The following is a 21,287-nucleotide window of genomic DNA, read 5'->3' as shown; positions in this document are numbered from 1 at the left end:
CCATGCCTTACACATTTTAGCCTTAGTTTTTCTCCATTGCATTGCTGTGTCGTGGAAGCTTTACTTCTTCTCCCAATTCAAATTTTTTGGTTGTGTGTGGGACGTAAAGAAAGCAGCAAACTTAGACATAAAGGCAGTCGGAAGCTTCATCAACATATTCAATAAGCGTGGGAATTCTGAAGGTTATTTGCTGCAGTATGTTTTTAATTGTGATGACATGGATCTCTTCTGGAAAAATAGGCTGAAGCAAACTTATATTACAGCAGAGGAGAAGGCATTACTGGGCTACAAGCCAATGAGAGACAGACTATTGTTTTGGGTGACCAGAAAAATGCCCACAGGAAAAATGCTCAAAGATATAAAAGCTCACTGGAAAAAAAGCCCACAAGAAAATATACCCACATAGAAAAATTATGGAAAAATGCTCACTTAGAAATATGCTCACATGAAATATGTTCACATAGACAAATGTTGATATTAACCTTTTGAGGGGCGGTAAATAAAAGCATGAAAACTCCAGTGAAATTTTGCATGTACTGTAATATTTTGTACGACTGCCCTGTATGATATATTTTCCTGTAACTGACAATAATTAATTTTTGTTTTTTACTCAATTTTTTCATAATTTTAATGTGTATCAAGAAATTGATGTTTGAATGTAGTTATTTAAAAGGAGCCAAAAAAGTTGTAAAATTTCTGCAGAAATTTAAAATTTTAGCATTAAAATTAACATTTTAGGCACTTTGATGATGCCTCTCAGTTAAACATTATGAAGCAGCCTTCCGAAAATCTAAAACCACAAATTGTTGCGAAGCTTTCATAACACACTAAATTCTTTATTTAATTGTAGCCATCCCAGTATGTGGGTTTTATTTGATGTACTGAAAAAAGATTTAGCCTGTCAACGCTTGTTATTAGCAAATGTAAATACAGGGTGTACTGCAGGGGGGGGGAACTTACATTTAGTAATCATGAATCATGTAAGAAACTATGATGAAATCGATGATAAATTAAATATTTTATGTAATTTAAGTAAAATAATCATTTCTATTTGCTTATTCTTCTAAATGTTTTTTTTTACAAAATGTAACTTATATTTATTATTATTTTATTTTTTAACAATTAAAATTGTAATTAATTTTTCACTGTTTATTCTGTTTCATTTTTACTTCCTTCCTCCTCTTCTTTTCTTAATTCAAAACGGCCCATTTGTTAATCTTATATAGCAACTGAATTTACACATAAGTTATACAGTTTCTGAAATATATACCATGAATATTTTGGTAATTTAAATAATTTTTCTTTAGAAAATTCAAGCAATTGAACGATGTTCAGATCTGTTAATTATTGATTCATTAATGTAAGGATATTTCTATGTGAATTATTTTTCAGTGGGTTTATTTCCATGTGAACGTATTTCTAAGTGGGCATTTTTCCATGTGAGCTTTTATCTATGTGGGCATATTTTTGTGTGGGATTTTTTCATGTGAGCATTATTCCTGTGGGCTTTTTTTCCTAGAACCATTGTTTTGTGCAAATGCAACTAGCAGTTTAAAAATTAAACCATTGCTCATTTATCATTCAGACAATCCACGAACATTCAAGAATTATATGAAGTCCAGAAGAGGAGGCTGGGGCTCTTCTTGAGATGAATTTGCATTCAGTGCCTTGCTTGTTATAAACAGTCTTCTATACAGCCTCCAGGCCTAGAAAATGACATCCTTGAAGATGTTGGCAGAAGTGGCATTATTCCTAAAATCTGGCAAAACTCTGGCAGAAGCTTCATCGTATAGGCCAGTTTGTCTACTGCCAGCGCTCGGTAAGGTATTGGAAAGAGTAATTCTTTCAGACTGGACTTCTTCCTGCAAAGGAACAATGCCCTGCATCCCAACCAATATGGATTTTGAATAGGCAACTCAATTAAGCATGCAATAAAAGATTTAATGGCCACTATCCAACAGAACAAGGATAACAATTTGCACTCACTGGCAATAGCCATTGACATCAAGGGAGCTTTTGATTCCCTTTGGTGGCCAAACGTAATAAATTTGCTGCACAACATGGCCTGCCCAACAGCCATTATTACCATTCTTTGCTCGTTCCTTCTAGATCGAAGTGTACAAGTAACATCAGACAGTGGCATTTATGTCGAAAATGTTTTTAGAGGGTGCCCACAGGAGACATGCCTTGGACCAACCCTGTGGAATATAGTGGCAAACTTGGCATTTCGTCAGTTTGAGAGTGTAGAATATGCTCGAATCATAGCCTATGTGGATGATTTTATGCTAGTTGTGGCAGGAAGAAGTAACCTCGAATTGAGATCTCAGTACTATCTTGATCTGTTCTCACAATGGGCCAGAGCACATAACTTTCAGATTTCAGCAGAGAAAACTAAAGCTTTACTCATAGGACGCAGCAGGCAGCTTAGATGCAATCCAAGCATTAAACTCCATGGAATACCGGTAAAATGTTCCCCCAATTGAAATATCTTGGGCTATTACTCGACAACAGACTTTCTTGGGTGCCACATGTTGGGAATTTAAAGACTTGAATTAGCATCCTAAGCAACAACGTGAGATGCATGACTTCACATAAATGGGATATCTCGTCTAAGCTACTAAACATTTGGCATAGAACCATTACAGAAAGACTAATAATTTATGGGGCAGCAATCTGGGATGGTGAACTTACCTCTCATATGAGAAGATCCCTGCTCTCTATTCAGAGACAGCAGCTACTTCAAGTATGCAGGGCCTACCGTACCACGTCAACAATAGCCCTACAACAACTGGGAGGAATTCCTCCCCTAGATTTGATAGTAGAAAGGAAGGCAGCTATCGTAAGGGTTACCAGGCTGGGTCAAGCTTCAACACTCTGGGGTCATAGTTATCACCACTTGGACTACGAGGAGCAAAACAACTGCAATAACTTTCATCCAGCAGCTTTTAATCTCTCCGACGATATCAGCATTAACGACCAACAAATTCAGAGGAACAGTAATAACATTTTCACAGATGGCTCCAAAACTGAGAACAGCACGGGCAGCGCCTTCTGTGGACTGGAAAATGGAGTTGTAACATTTGAGTGGAAAAGGAAACTAGGCTTGAGCAACTCGGTATACCAAGCAGAGCTTCTAGCTATCAGTGCTGCAATTAGATATCTGAACACATGGCAACAGGAGAAATTCTCCATACTCAGCGATTCGGCATCAAGTCTGGCAGCTATTGCAAGTCAAAACAGCCAAAGTCCTTTCGTATACCGAATTCAGAAACAGCTTCTGACAATGCATATTTTGCAAAGACCCACTTTAAAATGGTTTCCCACTCACACAGGGATTCAAGACAATGAAGCCACTGACCTACTGGCCAAGCAGGCAGCCAACTGCATGAATATATTAGAAAGACCAACTAAACTTCTTTGGTCTCATATTAAACGAACAACTTCGACAAGTCTGCTACAAAATTGACAAAATAGATGGGCAGAGGAAGGACGAAGGACATTTTGCTTACTACCAAAAGTTAACATGGAAATAAAGACCCACTGTGCTAGCCTAACACAGTTCTTGACAGGTCATGGACCATTCTCAGTATACCTGAACAGATTTAGACTTAGGGATACTCCTTTCTGCGAATGCAGAGAGGAAGGCGACATGGACCATTATTACTTTCATTGTGTACATACAAGAAGCTGGCATTTGAATGTGGATGTCTAACGCACTCAAAAACAGAGTAGCCCTTGATAAAATAGAGAAAATCTCAAGACACTGCCTAAGCAGAAACAACCGTGAATAATATTATGTTTCAAATGTTCAGAACTTAAAGTAGATAATCAGAATAACCCTTAGTGCCTGCAGTTATCAATATGTAAAAACTGTTATTAGTATGTAATATTCAACCTTGTTACTTTGGAGTCTTTCCCGCCGTGATGGTATATAATTCTGTTTGGTTCATGTCCGTGGTCGGAAGCCATCATAGGGGTGCATTCACTCACTCACCTCCTTGAAGATTTGAGATTTGTCAAGATCCAGTTCCTGCTTCTCAACACCAACTTCTTTACTGTAGCTCATGGACTAGCAGGTCATTTCAAATTTTAAAAAGCTCTACACAAAAGCATAGTTTCTTCAAGGGTGGTTTTGAGATAACTGAAGGAGCCACTCTCACTTCATTGTCGCATTCTTTAAGATGACAAGGCATGGAAGGGGGTCATATAGAGAACCCTTATTTCTGCATGAAAAAAGCTTTGTTGGAGTAGCGTTGTCAAATGCAACTTTCGTGAGCTTTGAGTAGATGCTTGAATCCTGTTACCAACAAGTTTATGCCTCTGGCTGAGATTATAGGGGCTATAGACGTATAACAATGACATCAACAAGAACATAGCCTAGCTGATTACTAAAGAGTTTATGGAGCTGCATTCTGTGTACACATAAGAAATTGTGGAGGAGATTTCATCAGGCAGGAAGACGAAGTTGTGAGCAAAGCAACTACCTTGTGCTACAAATTTATTAAACAATAATGCTGTGTCTCATTTTAGCAAAATTTTGAAGTGTAGGCAAAATAAATGTCTTTAGACAACATTCTCGTAAAAAGAGATGTATTATAAATAATAAATTACATTATTATAAATTTGTATGAGTATTCCTCCCCCCTGGAATGGAATGCATTATCCTATTTTACATTGATTCCTGTGAGGGAAAAAATTGTTTCTATTTTAAGCTTTTTACATGTATATTAATTTCATGCATTCTTAGAGAGAGCATTACCAATTTCTTTTAAATTCAGAGTTAAGTTTGTGAACTTCTTTTGCGGACTTAAGGTGGAGTTAGGTTTTTTTAAAAAATAGGCCATTTGTTGTATTATTTAATAAAATTATTTGTATTTATTTTCTATGATATATGTTATATCATATTGTTGATTTGTTGTACTGTCTATGCATTTTGATGTTCTCGTGTATTTAAATGATTAACTTATAATTGTGATATCAAAATTAATTTAATTAAATTCCGATGCTTCACTTATTGCCTTATTTCAAATATTTCTGGCATTTTCTCAGGGCTTGTCAGAAATGAGATGAAGGTTATTCAAACAGCCCTCTTGTGCTTTGTCTAAATTAAATAAACCAATCAAATGTAAACATTCTTTAGTTAAACTAAAAGCCGTGAATATAACAATTAATGAATTATTTTATTCACTGAATGTATATTACTTGTAAATAAATGTATGCTCATAAAAGCAAAACCAAAGCTATGTTGCAATAGCTTTTAGAAGAGGTTTTGAAGTATAGAATCCATAAATTCTGAGACCACAAAAGGACTGCAACGTAATCAGAACAACTTAATCAGCACCATGCTCAGGCAATCTTTATTCCTCAGCAGTGCATTTGGTCATTGGATCTAGTGCAGAATGAGCCCATTCATGAGATCATGGGCAAGAATCAAAGACTGAAAATTCAGATAGAAGGCCAATGCTTTTTTATCCCTCAGCCATCAGTAAATCAGTTTATATTAATGCGTCGTATAAGAATTGTTCATGTTTAGTTTAAAAAGCACTGGTTTGCGGAAATTTGTGATTTAAAGCTCCATTGATAATTCATACCTGTTTTATGAATGCATTCTAAATCTGTACCTAACAAATTATCCTGTCATGGTTTGTTGTTATGATTTTTTTTCAAATCAAATATATTTTTTATAAGTGCATTATTTTATATGTTGATCACTGTTGCATTTTGATGTGAGTTTATTGAAGATTATTTTGCTGTTGACTGGAATATACACATGTGCTTAACACAAGCTGTTTATATATACCTAAATGCTTATAAAGCTACATCCAAGGAAATGTTGACAAGAACATTTTTAAAAAAAAAAAGTGTAATCAAGTGCTAATTGTCAATTAATATCATACAGAAGCTTGTGCGAAAAAATAGCTAAAAAAGAACTCGACATGTGAAGTATTGATTCCAAAATTGTGAAGACTGCTTGCTTTTCCCACAATTTCAAATTAGATTTGCCGCAAGTACAAATTTATACTTGACTTTTTTAGATAGTATTACTATTTGTTTCTTTAATGTAATTTTATAAAGTAATTTATTGCTGCTTTTAGAGTGAGTTTATTTTCTTTTGTAATAAAGTTCAAAAGGAAGTGGAGAATCTAGAAAATGCTCCGTCACCTGTTGGCTCTCCAGAAGGTTTGAATCTTTCTCCTGAACCCAAAGAAGAGACAAAAGTGCCAGTCACCACAGTCCAGAGTGTGGGAAATCCTATACCAACACTTTCAAATTTCTTTTCACATGGTAACATATTTCTTACCACTTATGTCAGGGGATCAGTTTTCCTCTTTCATTTTGTTTTCCTTTTCTTTCAGACTTAAGAGAGATATTGTATGTGTAGCAAATAAATAATAAATTCAGCTTTAACCCTTTGCAGCACCTGATCTAGGCAAACCTATAAAATTCCTTCTGTACACACAGAAAAAATGAATGAAAAAGAATTTATAGGTTACTCTGAACCTTCTCTATTTATACTAGATGGCAGCACAACACAAACCAGTCCATATAATTTAGCCATGTGTAGTTTTTAAAGACCCTCATTTTTCAAAGAAATTGTTTGAAAAGAAATTTCTATGTTATTTTTCTTGGCTGTATGCTAACTCTTTATTCTGTACTAACTGCTATGCGGCCACTCTTTGTAGGGCTTTTAAATGTACCAGAAAAATGCCTAAAGGGAACACCAAACAGAATTTAAAAACTGCACAGAATTTTACTCTGCAGAACAACTTTATTTTGAAAAATCAATAAAAATGTAGTACATATAAAAAAATTACAAAACAAATAGCCCTTAATACAAATACTTATTATCATAATAAATAAATTAACCAATTTTCCGTTGCTTTCTCTCGACAAACATCCAGTATCCAAGAGAAACATTAAATTCAAAAACTGCACAGAATTATCGCCCTCATTTTTCTGAGTGGTGAAAGTGCTGATATCGGCAAAAATGGCAACAGTAATATATCAGCAACAATGGCTAAGTGCCATTGTTGCTGATATAATGAGAGAGAATTATTGATTTGATGTGATTTCATCAAAAATTAAGACACAATAACACGCCGAATAAATACTAATTCAGAAGTCAAACAACAAAAATCAGCGTTATATTTACAAAATTTTCACAGGACTAGTTTCGATGGTTTTACCGAACCATCATCTTCAGCTGCAAAACCGCAAATGAACAAGATAGGAAATAACATTTAGATAAGATAAGAAAGCCTGGACAAGAATAAGCAAGTTCATCAAAAATATTAAATTTAAAAAAAAAACTCATTCGAATTTTGAAAAAAAAAAAAAAAAAATGCTACGAGGTGCACTGGCTCTTGCCTAGATGCATCTTTGTACCAACTTCCGTAGCTTACGTGCAGCACAAAAGGAAAACACACAGACAAACTCTTCCTTATATATATAGAGAGAGAGATAAGTTTAAATTTTTACCTTCAAATCTTGCCTAAAATTGAACAGCAAATATCTGGTTTGCCCAGAGTGGGGTCACTGAAACACTAGGATCAGACAAACAACTTGATTTTTGTTTCACTGTAGTTCTCCAGTGAGCTCATTCAGAATAGAAAGGTGGGACCACATCTGTGTTTCATTTCCTGTTTTTTTTTTTTTTTTTGAGGGGGTTGATTATTAACTAAGAAATTGTTGCACTTTAAATGTGTTGTTTCACCTTCCATTTGAGTCTCTTACTTTTCGCAGAGATGCCAACTCTCCCGATTTCTGACCGTACTCCGCCAACACGATTTTTAACATATTTCTCCTGACTTTCTCTTATTTTTAAAACTCCTTATGATTTTTATGTAGCTTGGCTTAATACTTCGTTATTTGGCCACCAAAATTGATTTTTGGCGTCTGAAAGCATCTGTTTTTCTCTATTATATAAAAAGAAACATATTAAAAAACCATGATGAAACAAGTCATTTCTTCACAGAGATATGGTGCATTTCTGCTTTGTGTATGAGAATCCAAAATGTGTTTCACTTCTCCAGTGAGAATAAAGCTCCGCTGTGGGTCATCTAGCATATACTAGGCAATGAGCACAAAGCAAGATCAAGTTTGTTTATTTCCTTGGTCTCACTAGTGAGCAGCATAAGTTTCACATGCTTCCAAGAAACTTATTTATATCTGTGAAAAATGTAAAATACTTGTTTACTTTTCAAAAATCATACATAGATGATTTTCCTTCTATTATTTCATCAAGGAAATGTAATATTTCACTGTGTATTATTTGTCATTGCGATTTTTCAATTTTGCTCGGGGGAAGGGCAGATGTTCGTAAACATGTGCATATTCAAGAACAGCATGAGTTGTACTGGGAAAAAAAATTACATTTTTCTATGGAAACAAAGGACCAAAAAGTTATTAGCGTAGAATGCCTGTTCTGTGACCTGACAACCTGACAGTGAATGCATTGGATCATTTATTTAGAAAAATGTTTTCCCGGCAGTGAAATTGCTAAGAAATACTCAAGTGTAAGAGCAAAAATGGCTGCAATTGTAAAACAAATGGATTCAAAAAAATTAATCTTCAGTTATTGATTGCATTAAAACGCTTCCATTCTGCCTCTCTAGGGATGGAAACAATAATACTGATGCAAAATTGTATCCAGTTGTTTCTTTTTTTTAATCCGGAATCTTCAGAAATTTAGTGTAGTTTAGTTTCTGTCCCCACTTTAGAAGAGATTCAACTGGCTTTAATATGTAGCACAACTAGTTATTAAAAACTTTTAAATAAAGGGCAATTCTTCTCAGGGTAATTGCTTAGCACTTAGTGCTGCACCACGACTTATAGGCTTAAAGACTGATGTTGCTGGCATCTTAAAAAAAGGCAATTCATATTTGCAAATTATGAAATGCACCTGTCACCTCCTAAATTTAGCAGTGAAAAAGAGTCGGCTTCTTTGCCAATAAGTGTGATTGAACACATTGTTTATGTTTATTAACAAGTCCAACAGCTGCATAATACTGAAATACATATGTACACACTGGTTGTCTTTAGAGAAGTGTTTAGCTACATGGTTGTTCAATAAGTTCGCGGAACGGAAATGAAGAAACCAATTTTTATTCGTAAAAATGACTTTATTTTTCAACGTAGTTTTTCTCAACTTCAATACACTTATTCCATTCTAATTTATGGATCCCTTGACTGTGGTGGTTTTTCGGCAGCTCTGCAAAATATCCCTCCACAGCAGTTATTACCTCTTCGTTTGAAGAAAATCGTTTTCCACGGAGATATTGTTTGAAGTGTGGGAAGAGCCAGAAGTCGGAGGGAGCTAAATCTGGCAAATAGGCTGGATGTTGCAACAATTCGTACTTCAATTCAGTTATTTTAGCAATGGTTTTTTGAGCTGTGTGCACAGGTGCGTTATCTTGGTGGAAAATGATTTTCTTCTTCTGTAATCCGGGTCTTCTTTCACGAATTTTTATCTTTAATTGATTCAGAAAGTTACAATAATTATCTAAATTAATTGTTTTACCAGTTTGAAGGTAATCTCTAAACAAAATTCCTTTCACATCCCAAAAAACTGATGCTAACACCTTCTTGGCTGATTTTTGCACACGAACTCGCTTTGGCGCCGAAGAGCTGTGTTCACACCACTCCTTAGCCTCCTGTTTTAATTCAGGATCGTGATGATAGACCCAAGTCTCATCCATTGTGATAAATCGACGGATAAAGTCGCTTTTATTCTTCTTAAAACGCTCCAAATGTTGCTGGCAAAGTCGCATCCGAATGTGTTTTTGCTCCATCGTTAGAGAATGTGGCACCCATTTTGCACAGAGTTTTTTTAAACCCAAATTAACACTCAAAATAGTGCTCACTGTGCCCAATGAAATGCCTAAAGCCTCTATTAAATTTCTTTCAGTCAATCGACGGTCTTCCAATACCATATCTTATATTTTTCCGATGATTTTCGGTGTTGATGCGGTTTTTGGACGTCCCTCTCGCGGATCGTCTTCAAGGCTGGTACGACCACTTTTGAATAAACTAGCCCACATGTAAACCATTGTTTTTGAAGGAGCAGATTCACCCAACACATTCACCATTTCAGTATGAATTTCCATTGCCTTTAAACCTTTCTTTACAAAGAATTTGATAACTGCACATTGCTCAGTTTTATCCATACCTGAAAAACGGCGCAACACGTTAGATATAAAGGGCGGTTTAACAATGAATAAATTAACAGATCGAAATGAAACTTTTGACGTGTTCCTAAGAAAGAACAAATATGAAAATGGCGTCGAAGTTTTCGGTCTAATATTGACGAATAGATGCCGTTCCCCGAACTTATTGAACAACCTTGTAGAATTCTCGACCAGTGGAACCCATTTCTTACATTTTTTTATGGAAGAAGTGCATGCTTCTAAAGATAAAAAGCTGTGTTGAAAGTTATAAAATACCTTAAGTAAATGGAGATGTAGTTATTACTTCTGTTGTTAAAAATAGGTGTGAGAAAAATTAAATAACTTCTGCACCTGCGAGCAATTTAATTGGCAATTGTCAAAATAATATTACAAAATATAAGCGTAAAGCATTCCCAAAATAATAATAGTAATAAAAATTGCTTGTCAAGGTACACATTTTCCAGTTATTGCAAGTTTATCTTATTAAGAACAAACATTTATGTTTTTGTCTTCGGATCTTAACAAAGCTTTTTTATATGCTTTATTTTACCGCCATTGGATGTTAGCATCTAAGGGCTCCAGATCTGCCAATGTGAATATCCCCCAAAGCATAACATCACCGCTACCAGCTTGTGTATGACCTGCTGTACAGTAGGGAGCAGCTGTTCACCTGGGAGAAGGTGCACTTTGACATCATGACCATCAATATGATGAATGAGAAATTGTGATTCTTCCAACCAGGCAACTGTCTTTCCCGGGCCCACTGTAGGCATAGTAGACAATGATGCTTGGTCAATAGAACTGCATGAGTGGGACGTTTGCTGCACAGTACCTTATCCAACAGTGTCCACTGAACTGTGTGTTCCAAAACACTTGCTCTTGGACCTACATAGTATTGGACTGTCAGCTAACCCACTGTCTGGTGCTGATTTTGCTGAACCAAGTGGGACTGTCTCTAATCTCCTTTTTCTTTGCTGACGCATGGCATCAAACACCTTGATGTCTAGTGCTGATTTCACTGTCAATCACATATTTTGCATAAATACTAACAACGACAGATTGTAAATAACCTACCAGTCAAGCAGTTTTGGAGATACTCTTTCCACGTACTCAGGCTATTACAATCTTCCCTCTTTAAATTTGCTTAGATCACCAGCCTTTCTCCATGACTTGCAAAAGCAAGTGCAAGAATGATTCCTTGACCAAGGATGGGTTAGTTTTGGAGTATCCATTGTTGGCATCGTATACCTCCACATCAGAAGAGTAGAAATGAAAAGAATTAGGAGAAAACAGAAAAGAGGGGATTTTGCTGTACCAAGCAAGACAGTCTCCAACATCCTTTTTCATTGATGATGCATGGACATCCAACACCTTGGCATCTACTGCTGGTTTTCCCTTCATTTATCCAATTTGCATTAATACTAACAACAGCAGATCGTAAACAACCTATTAGTCATGCAGTTTTAGAGATACTCGTTCCGAGTCTTTGGACCATTACAATCTGTCCTCTGTCGAATTCGCTTAGATCAGCAGCCTTTCCCATAACTCGCAAAAGTAAGAGCAAGGGGGATTCCTTACCTCCTCCAGCAGCAGTTAAATATCTTTCCCACTTATTCACATGCCCTCCACATCATACAGATGAATTCATTGAAAAATATGGAAATGGTCAAAACGTTTTGGCTCATAGTGTAAATTTGCAGTACTAGTTTCGAAGGTTTAAATATCGAACCTTCTTCAACAGCAGACATGTCAGTGAGGAAAGGAAAGCCTGTTCTCAGGAGATAATGTTTTTTTAACTCATATTTCTTCTACTGCTAAAAAAATAAATATTACTTCATGCAGAAATTGCTTATTTTAAAAAAGTGTTACTTTTAATAATGTTTGACATTTTGTGGATAAGTTCCCATTTGTACTCACAATAAAAGAGGGAAGAATTTATGATATAACATGAAAGGAATTGAAAAAAGAGTTTCGGGGATTTTAATTATTATAAGGTTACAAACATTGATATAAATGCAGTGATTTGTTTTATTGAAAAGATGTATGCAGTAGGTGGGACTTCTAAATATGACAAGATCATGAAACATGATTGCATAGCATTCTCGGAACAAGAAAGGGGAGGGAAGACTTAGTCCTGCTTCTCTGTGACAGAAACAGATTCTGTGAGAATATCTTGATAGTCAAATATAAACGGAGTAGAGACAAAAGCAAAATCAGCTACTGCGACTAGCTATATATATATAAAGAAGAAAGGTCTGTATGTGCGTTTGTTTGCTAATAACTCAGTCAATGCTATAACTATCGTCACCAGACTTTCTATAGTTCTTTTCTGGGTCCTGGGAAAAGTCAATGTCCACTTCCCCCCCCCCCAAAAGCTAAAATCTAAGATATTAATTAAAAACTCGAGAAAATGATAATTTTTCTGAGTGGCAACAATCTCGCAAGCTGTAGATGAAAATCTGCTTTATTTCGAACGTTGTTGCCACTGCTTCCTTTCAAAATGTAGAGTTTGTAATAAAACATGTATACGTTTTAAGATAAAAGAAAAATAGCGTTGTCAAACATTAAATACATTATTCCTGATTCCAAAAATTCATGGGGAGCCATTTCGACTATTCCCATCTCGGTACAACTTTAATCAGCCAAAATATTAATTAAAACTCTGAAAACATTAGTTTTCATACTCGTTTTTCCAAGTGACAGCAGTTTCGCGCATTAGAGATAAAAATGCTTTCTTTCAAAATGTGTTACTACTGCTCGCTTTCAAATCGTAGAGTTCATTAATAAAAAATTTGTAAATTTTACAAAATTCGTGCATATGAAGAAGAATGTCTGTCTGTGTGTTGTTCGCGTTATTGATTTTTGATCAATTATAATCAACTTTTTGCCACATTTAATTGATTAAAATTGAATATAGGTGAAATATTGAATGGAACTTAAGCTTTTACGACCATTTGATTAGAAAAATGAAAATCATTAAAAATGCCTGCCGTTGTTGCTGATATAATGAGAGAGAATTAGCTTGTTTTAGTATTGAAAATTTTTATGTGGTTTCCATATTGCAGCAGACTGAAAAATGTATGATTATGAATTGTATTTTTTGCATTGTTATTAGAGAAGGATTAAGTGGAATCGTCCTTTCTGTTGTTAGATGCATTATTCTGAATCTGACTTAACTGGTATCGGGTACTTCTGCTAGTGTTAAAATAAATGTGATTTTTCATTTTCTTTAATGGAGTTTTCTTTTTATAATTATATTTCAGATTCATGCACATTTGTTTTCTAAAAAATTTTGCATTCTTCTGAATTTTTACCAGAAATTGTTTAATTTTTGCTATCACAAAGTAGGCAGGTATGCATACAAACAACAATGATTTAGCCACTGTAAAACTGTTCTGCCTGATATGTTAATGTAGGTACCATTTATAAGGTCGCAGTTGTGTGGTCAAGAGTAAGATTTTGATTCGTTATAGATTTAATTAGTGAAGAGTCACTAATAAGGGTACATATATCACTCTGAAGTCTGTTGTACCTTCCATCGATGCCAGTGCTTTCTCAGGATGGGTCCACTTTCAGCGATCTTTTTTAACTGTGAGGTAATGCTTTTCAGTGTACCTACTACTGTGATAACTCGGGTAATATTTTACCCTGCCTCAAACTGTCCAATTGTTCACCCATGATTAAAATTCCTTACAAACTTTCTGCATTTCAGTATATGTCATAACAGCTGAAAATTTAGTGCACTGGCTTCTGAATCACCTGCAGTGGAGTTGTCTGAACTTTTCTGCTTGGAATTTGGAATGATTAAACAGCTTTATTGCATTTCCTTTTAAATATATAGTTTAAGGATCTTGACATCTATGTTTATTTTTTCTCTAATTCTGTGGCAGTCAGAAATATTACTTTGCATAAAGCAGTTGTTTTTTCATAACTCTCAAGCAGTGTATGCATTAATATTGATGATAGATTTTCTCTAATAAAAAATTTTCCAATAAGTGCTTACAGATTTCCTAAAAATATATAAATATATTTAGTGCTTTAGGAAACTTAGCACATAGGCAGAAATATATCTGATATTTGATATGCATTCTAAATTTATTTGCTTAAAAGAAGACAGGAAAAAAAAACAAGAGAGAGAGAACGAGAATCGCATGGTATGAAAATTTTATTGTGTTCTTAATGTTAGAAAGAACTGCAATCTTAAATCTATTTCACACACATAAACAAAGTTAAAAATTGCAAAATCTGCTACTTTTTATGAGATATACATCAAAAATCATTTTATAGATTTTACATGGGAGAGAAAATTGCTTTTTCCCCCCCTTAAAATGAAAATACTTTCCCTTGTTATTTACATTAAAGAATGCAAAATTTTTAATTTGTGTAGTTTTCAGAAATTTGGCTGAGCTTCCTTTTCATTTTAAGTAATTTCATATAGTACTAAGTATTTGGGTGACGGATATTCAAAATAATAAAATTATATGAAGTTTTAAATCACATTAATTTTCAGACACATATGGCTTTATCCATTTTTTGCAGGAATTCTAGTTTTACTGTAATAGACATTGAAACATGCCTTCACTTTGTAAATCCTGCTGTAGTTCCAGAATTACACTAAAAATAAAATAAAATAAAAGTTAAAAAAAAATCTTTTTATTATAATCAAAAATTCAGCCTTCAATTTTCATAAAATTGCGGTAATACTAACAGCCTGCAAAAAATAATAAGTTAGATCAAATCAGAAAATTAAGGAACAGTGTAATCTGCTATATTAACTGAAATTCCTAGGAATCAGTAAAGTGTAATTTTAGCCTCCGCTATTGGCTATGTATCATGAGATTGGTGATGAAAGAGAAGTTGTTCGGCTAAATTTTATCTTGCTTCTATTGTGCACTGAGACAATTAAGCCTGAATTGTATTAGTTATTTTTTATACTTACATATATTTCATACTCATGCTTAAGGCTTATCTGAGTCTTGAATAAATTAATTCCCACATATACTTATTTCTTATCAAGGGCCGGTGATAGATATCTTACGGCCTGATGCAGTGTCTGCGGGTGCTAAATTCTGCTAACAAGCGCCTTCCTAAATTCTAAAAATTTTGTCATCATTTTGTTGCTCGGTATTTCTCTAATTTCCGAAAATTTTGTCTTCCCTAAATCCTGCTGCCCAGTGTGGCCATACAAGCTGTGATGCCAGTTCTGGTTTATGAAAATAACAAATCAGTTATTCTTAATTCAAATAGCACTAAATGTAACCTTTTGGCCTATGAGTATCATTAACAGAATCTATTTTTAGTATATGGAAAGAAATTTTTGCTAATTTTTCCTCGTCAGTATTTCTTAGTACATTTAACTTAAATCTGTAATCATAAAAGGTTACCATACTCTGTTATTTAATAACTAATATAAAAAAATTAAGCATTCCTGCACGAGTCATTAATCAAGTTCATGTGTTGATAAATATGTGATGATGAAAGTAAAATATAATAAATAATGATTTGTGTCAGAGATATAAAATGTTAGTAGGTGTAAATTCAATGATGTTTCTGTGTAGATTGTTTTGGTTTGAGATATATGCCAAGTAGATACACAGCTACAGAGACAAATTATTGATCACACAAATTTATGCTAAAATAATTTTTTCTTTAATAACAAAGTATTTTATTTGGTGCCAAAATGAAATTAAGAATCGGGACTCCATGTGTTTTATTATTGGGGGGGGGGGTGAAATGTGCATACTTAAAGCATATCAAAAACAAAAAAAAAAGTAAAGGTTGTTTGTGGCTTTGAGGTCTGGATTTTAGATCATTCCAGATATTGGACATCAGATCTCGGACTTTGTACTGTATGTATATATATAACATGGTTTATTAAGTCATAATCTCTCAAGATCAGTAACCTTCAACATTTAGAATCTTGCATAATAAATGACTTGTTTACAGTTAAATGAATTTGCTTCAAGTAACTCAAATTTTGACTGTAGTCTAGATATTTATTTTGCTGGTTCTTAAGACTGAAATGTTGGTAGTATTATGTAACTCTTAGCCTAACAAAATTAGATTTAATTTTTGCTGAGAACTCTTTTAGGATATCATCTAATAACTTATTTGTGCTGTCCTGTAGTGAAAGATTCCATCTTATAGTATGACTTTTTATTGTTCTGGTTTATTTATAAATTATTTCAGTGTCAAATACATATTATTATTGCTGATAATTCAGAGACTTGAAAAAAAGTATTTATTACTATATTATTTTGCGTAAAGAGTTGAAAACTGAAATTGTTTACTTTATTTTTATGATAACCTAAAACTACTGTATTTTCAGAGCAAACAGGCATGACATCATGGTTGGATGCATTTTCAAACAAGAAAACTCCTGTTGTTGAAAAAGAGGAAATTAAAAATGATCCAAGTAGCCTTGATAGCAGACTATCAAATTTACTTCAGAATATACCTAATCTACCCTCAAGTTTACAGACATCGCTTTTTGGAAGCACATCATCTGGAAACAATACTCCGTTACAAGATACAAATTCTCCAGTCATTAATAAAAAGGAAAAGCTTCCTGACACATTTTCAAGTGCAGAAGGAACAACTCCAATCAAAGATGAGTATAGTGGGCAAAACACTCCTCTTCAAGATGAAGATACCCATTCAAGTCATGCATTTTTTACCAAGTTAGCTTCCAGCAATAAAACTCACAGTCCAAAAGATATATTAAAAGGTTTGACTAGTTTAATACAGTCGGCATCAGGAGATAAAACAGATGAAAACCACAAAAAAGAAAAGTATGCATTTAATTCCACTGAAGCGTATGACCAAGAAGGGGGTATGTCCTCTTTTATTAAAAAAATAATTCCATCTATTTCTCAGACATCACATCTTACATCTTCACCTTCTACATATTTTAATTCACCTCAGCCACCATCTTCAAGAACTGTACCAGTTGTAACTACTACTAATGTAAATTCATATCAAACATCAACATTTCATGATGTACCGACATACACATCAAAATCTGAGCCCAGCCGAGAAGGTTTGTCATATATCCCTTCACTTGTGCCTTCAACACCACTTGATAATTTTAGTTTTGTCCCTGATGCATTTCCAGACACTGAATACAATCCTGAATTGGAAAATTTTGATACAAATATGGATGTAGAACTTCCTATCAATGACAGTGATCTTGATATACCATCACCTGAAATAGAACCATTGTCTCCAGTACCTGCTTCTTCTGAAAGTGATGTACCTCGATCCATTAGTGGAAGAAGGCTGAGTACTTTGATTACAGTAGTGACTAAAGATTCCCCCGACGACAGTCTTCCAGTGAGTTCTATGTATTCTTCAGATGATATGTACAAAAGTGACAAAGAAAATGTTACAGAAGAATCATCTGCCTGGATTGATAATTCTAGTTGTGTTGAGAAAAGCATTGTTCCTCCTTTACCTGAAGCTACTTTAGGCAAAGTTTCCCCTAATGAAGAATTCTTCATAGGAAAAACGGAACCAACAATACCTCCTTTTTATGCAACAATTCCACCACCTCCAGTAATTGATCATAATGCTCCAAATGGTCAAAGTATGGAATTTTTAACTCCTAACAATACTACAGTTGAGAGTCCACTTTCAAGGATAGAGACTGTGCAATCTCATAGAGAGGATTTAAGCAATGGAAGATGGTTCAACAATAATTGGACTCAAAATGAACGAAGAAATCTTGTACCACCACCGCCGCCACCACCACCTCCACCATTTAATTGTGGTTTACAAGACACTCGCTTTTATGGGAACAAACGTTTTCCTCCTCCACCAAATTTTCATCCAAGAAATAGTAACTGGTCTCCCAGAAATCGACCAGATAATTCATTTCATCATCCATATGGACCACCTCCAAATAAAAGGTTTCCGTTTAGAGGCAGGGGGTGGGGAAGGCAAAGGCATCAGTATAATTAAATGTGAGAGCACTGAGTGTTTTGTTTAGCTCTTATGAATATTTGCATGAAAATAAGCAAACATAATATTGAAAATGTATATGTTCTTCACTGATGATAATACACCAGTGATTAATGATATTTTAAAATTTATCATGAAGCTTTATTTTTCATTCTGTATAGAAATATTATCATTCATCCACAGCTACACTTGAACTGGAAAAAGTGTTTTGTTTCAATGAGGAAAAATTGTTTTTTCCCCCTCCTTTACATTCATCTTTTGATATTACAAGAATTGTTTTTGTTAATGAGATTGAAGGCATATAATTCAGTACTTGTTGTTTGAACTCTACTTTTCAAATATATTCGTGTCTTTTAGGGCTGCTGTTTTGTTCCCAGTGTTCTTAAAAGACATCTTTAAAATAAAAATGTACTATAGCGATGTAATATTTGTTGTTGTTTCATTTCTCTCCCTCAACCTTTTAATCTAAGTTCTAAAGATATATATATATATATACTCAGAAAATGTTATTACTTTAAAGGTTAATCTGTGACTCTGTGAAGATAATAAGACAATGTATCACCCTGTCTTATTTTCTTGGTTAAGTGACTTTCACAAAGAGGAATGTTTAAAATAAATCAGTTTGGCAGCTTAATAGTGCACAACTTGGTAATAATAGAAATTAAACTCTACAGCTTGTGAGAATAACAGAACTTAAAGTAAAGTTTTAAAATATGATATGGACAACACAGAGTATATCTACTAGTTTTGGTTTAGGCTGTCAGCTAACAGGAACAATTATGGCTAGAAGGTTAAGGCCAAACCAAGTAATTTAGGTTCTGGGTGAATATTAGTGAAGCAGTCACTGATGAATACCAAAATCTCTCTCCGTAATTCAAGAACATTGTTCTTTAAAACATTAACTAATTTGCATCTTGATGGGAGCAGATGAAAGTAGAGGTATCACTAAAGGCAAAAATAAATAAAATAACTAGTCAGCTAATATAAAACCCTACAAATGTTTGTTTTTGAATGTATCAAAGTATAGCTAGCTAAGTCAACACAGAAACTAAATAAAGTAATCAGTTAATGCATTTTCAAATCACATCTGGTACTTTTAGCAAGTGTTTAATGATGCTTACATGTTGAATGTATTGCTAATGACATTAATTCTGTGGATCATAAAAGTTATAAATTTATTTCGTTTTAATAAAAAAGTTATTAATTTATACACCTTATGATATAAACTGTGAGTAGTTTATTAAAATCAGTTTTTAATATCTAAAATTTTTAGTATCCTATAAAATTTTAAAAATAATAGAAAAATTTTTTTAAAGAAAATTCGTATTAACCAGCAAATTGAATGTAATAAAAGTTATAATCAGTGATATAAAATATTTGCCACAGGCAAACTTTTGAAGGAGTGAATTGGAATTGGAAAAAAAAATAATTTACGCAACATGGAAAATATTGGAAAAATGTAATCCTGATAAATGTGGACCAAAAAAAAGAAATCTCTTTGTGTCTCATACACAAAAGGCTAGCCATGGCTGAAATTAATGAATGACGCAGAATTGCATGTCTTTCTTTACATTACCTTTTGCATTATTTTTTAAATGTTCTGTTTGAAGGGAAGGAAAAAATAAACAGAAACGAAATATTTTTCATACTAAATGCATTTGCTTAAAATAATATGGGTAACTTGTACTGAAATCTGAATTTTTTTTTCCTTAGTCTTCCTTTTAAAGCTAATTTGTTCAGAAAATTTACACTTGCCTCTCCAAATCAAAAACTTGATTATCAGAAAAAGAGAAATTATTCCCTCTCTCTTTGCTTAAAAGAAGATTTATAGAATAAAATAGCTATGAACATCTGAAATAGGATGGTAGTGTTATGCTATATATAGAGTCATTCAAAAAGATGGACCTAATTTAATTACTTTGGATTTCAAGGAGCATAAATTGGACATGAACAATCTAGATACTAATGAAAAGAGGTACCTGCGTACCAAAAACTTGTGTAAAGTGTGTGTACACAGGTTATAAGTGTTCTATGTTCCCTCCTTTGCTGCATGGAAAACATCTAAGCAGTAAGCAAAATCATCTCACATGCAGTAAAACATGTTACTGAGTGCACCGCAGCAGTGATGTGGTTTTGCAGGTCGTCCATAGTTGTTTGTAATGATGGTATATAAACAACCTCATTAGCATATTCCCACTAGAAAAAGTTATCAGGGTATGAGATCTGGAGGTCTCGGTGGCCAGAAGTATAGAGCCAGGTCTTGACTTCTCGTGATTTATCCATCGCTGAGGAAGGGATTGATTTAAAAATCCTCATACATTATGGTGCCAATGGTATGGAGCTCCATCCAGTTAGAAAATGAAGCCATGCCAATCTTCGGTAAAAGCCATTATTCCAACATGTCCCAGTATGTTATTCTACTAACCGTGCTATCTGCAAAAAAGAATGATCCATGCACTTTTATTTGTGATACAACACAGAGCATGTTTAGCTTTGCTGATTCTGTCTCATGTTGCAATGTTGGACAGGGATTAAGCAGACACCGTATGCAAACATTGCCTACGTAGCTTCGTTGCTAAAAATTAAACATGGTTGAAATGTATCATCTTCCATCATTTCTAACATGTCACCACAAAATTCAATGCACTTTTCTTTGTCTATCTCTCTGAGCACGTGCTCAAGTTGTAAGTAATAGGGCTTGTACAGCAAATGTTGTCTCAAAACATGCCATGCATTTGGTTGTGGTATTCGTAGTTCTCTACTAGCTGTATTAGTTGACTTTCTTAGACTACGAACAAAACTATCATGTAATCATCTGAGACATGAGGTCAGTTAGGCACTTTTGATTGCAGTATTAGGCACTTTGGTCTTAATGCATATTTGGTGGTTTAAATTGAGTTAGGGTAGTGGTAGATTATACCCCCTCCCTCGTTATCATTAATACCAGTGCTTCTTTTTGCTGTTTAAAATATTGTTTACTTTCAGAAGTGCTAACCATGAGATGATTCATTATGTTTTGGTAATTAACTTTTGAAAACATACTATTATTTTCATCTTCAGTATTCTGATGCCATTTTAAGGATATAATGTAATATTGCATACATTTGATTATAAATGAATTTAGAGAGAAGATTGCAGATACTAAACATCTATAACATTCCT

At 34.1% G+C, this 21,287-nt stretch overlaps 1 protein-coding gene across 4 annotated transcripts in view; it reads left to right on the top strand.

Annotated features, from left to right (window-relative positions):
* The window catches only part of LOC118198004 (uncharacterized), a 72,926-nt gene extending 54,376 nt beyond the window's left edge, over positions 1 to 18,550 (top strand). For 3 of the 4 annotated variants that reach the window (XM_085819516.1, XM_085819518.1, XM_085819517.1), the window contains 2 exons: positions 6,124 to 6,285; positions 16,495 to 18,550. In XM_085819516.1, the coding sequence (XP_085675642.1) occupies positions 6,124 to 6,285; positions 16,495 to 18,125 (1,793 nt within the window). In that variant the 3' untranslated portion in view covers positions 18,126 to 18,550. The remainder of the gene's footprint in view (positions 1 to 6,123; positions 6,286 to 16,494) is intronic. The other variant, XM_085819519.1, reaches the window with a different exon arrangement.
* The last annotated feature ends 2,737 nt before the right edge of the window (positions 18,551 to 21,287 follow it).

This window comes from Stegodyphus dumicola, chromosome 6, assembly GCF_044657685.1.
Source record: "Stegodyphus dumicola isolate Sdum_Otavi_A_Nest chromosome 6, ASM4465768v1".
Taxonomy (NCBI): Eukaryota; Metazoa; Arthropoda; class Arachnida; order Araneae; family Eresidae; genus Stegodyphus; species Stegodyphus dumicola.
The sequence above is the reverse complement of the archived record's forward strand: the minus strand, read 5'-3'. Positions and strand labels throughout refer to the sequence as shown.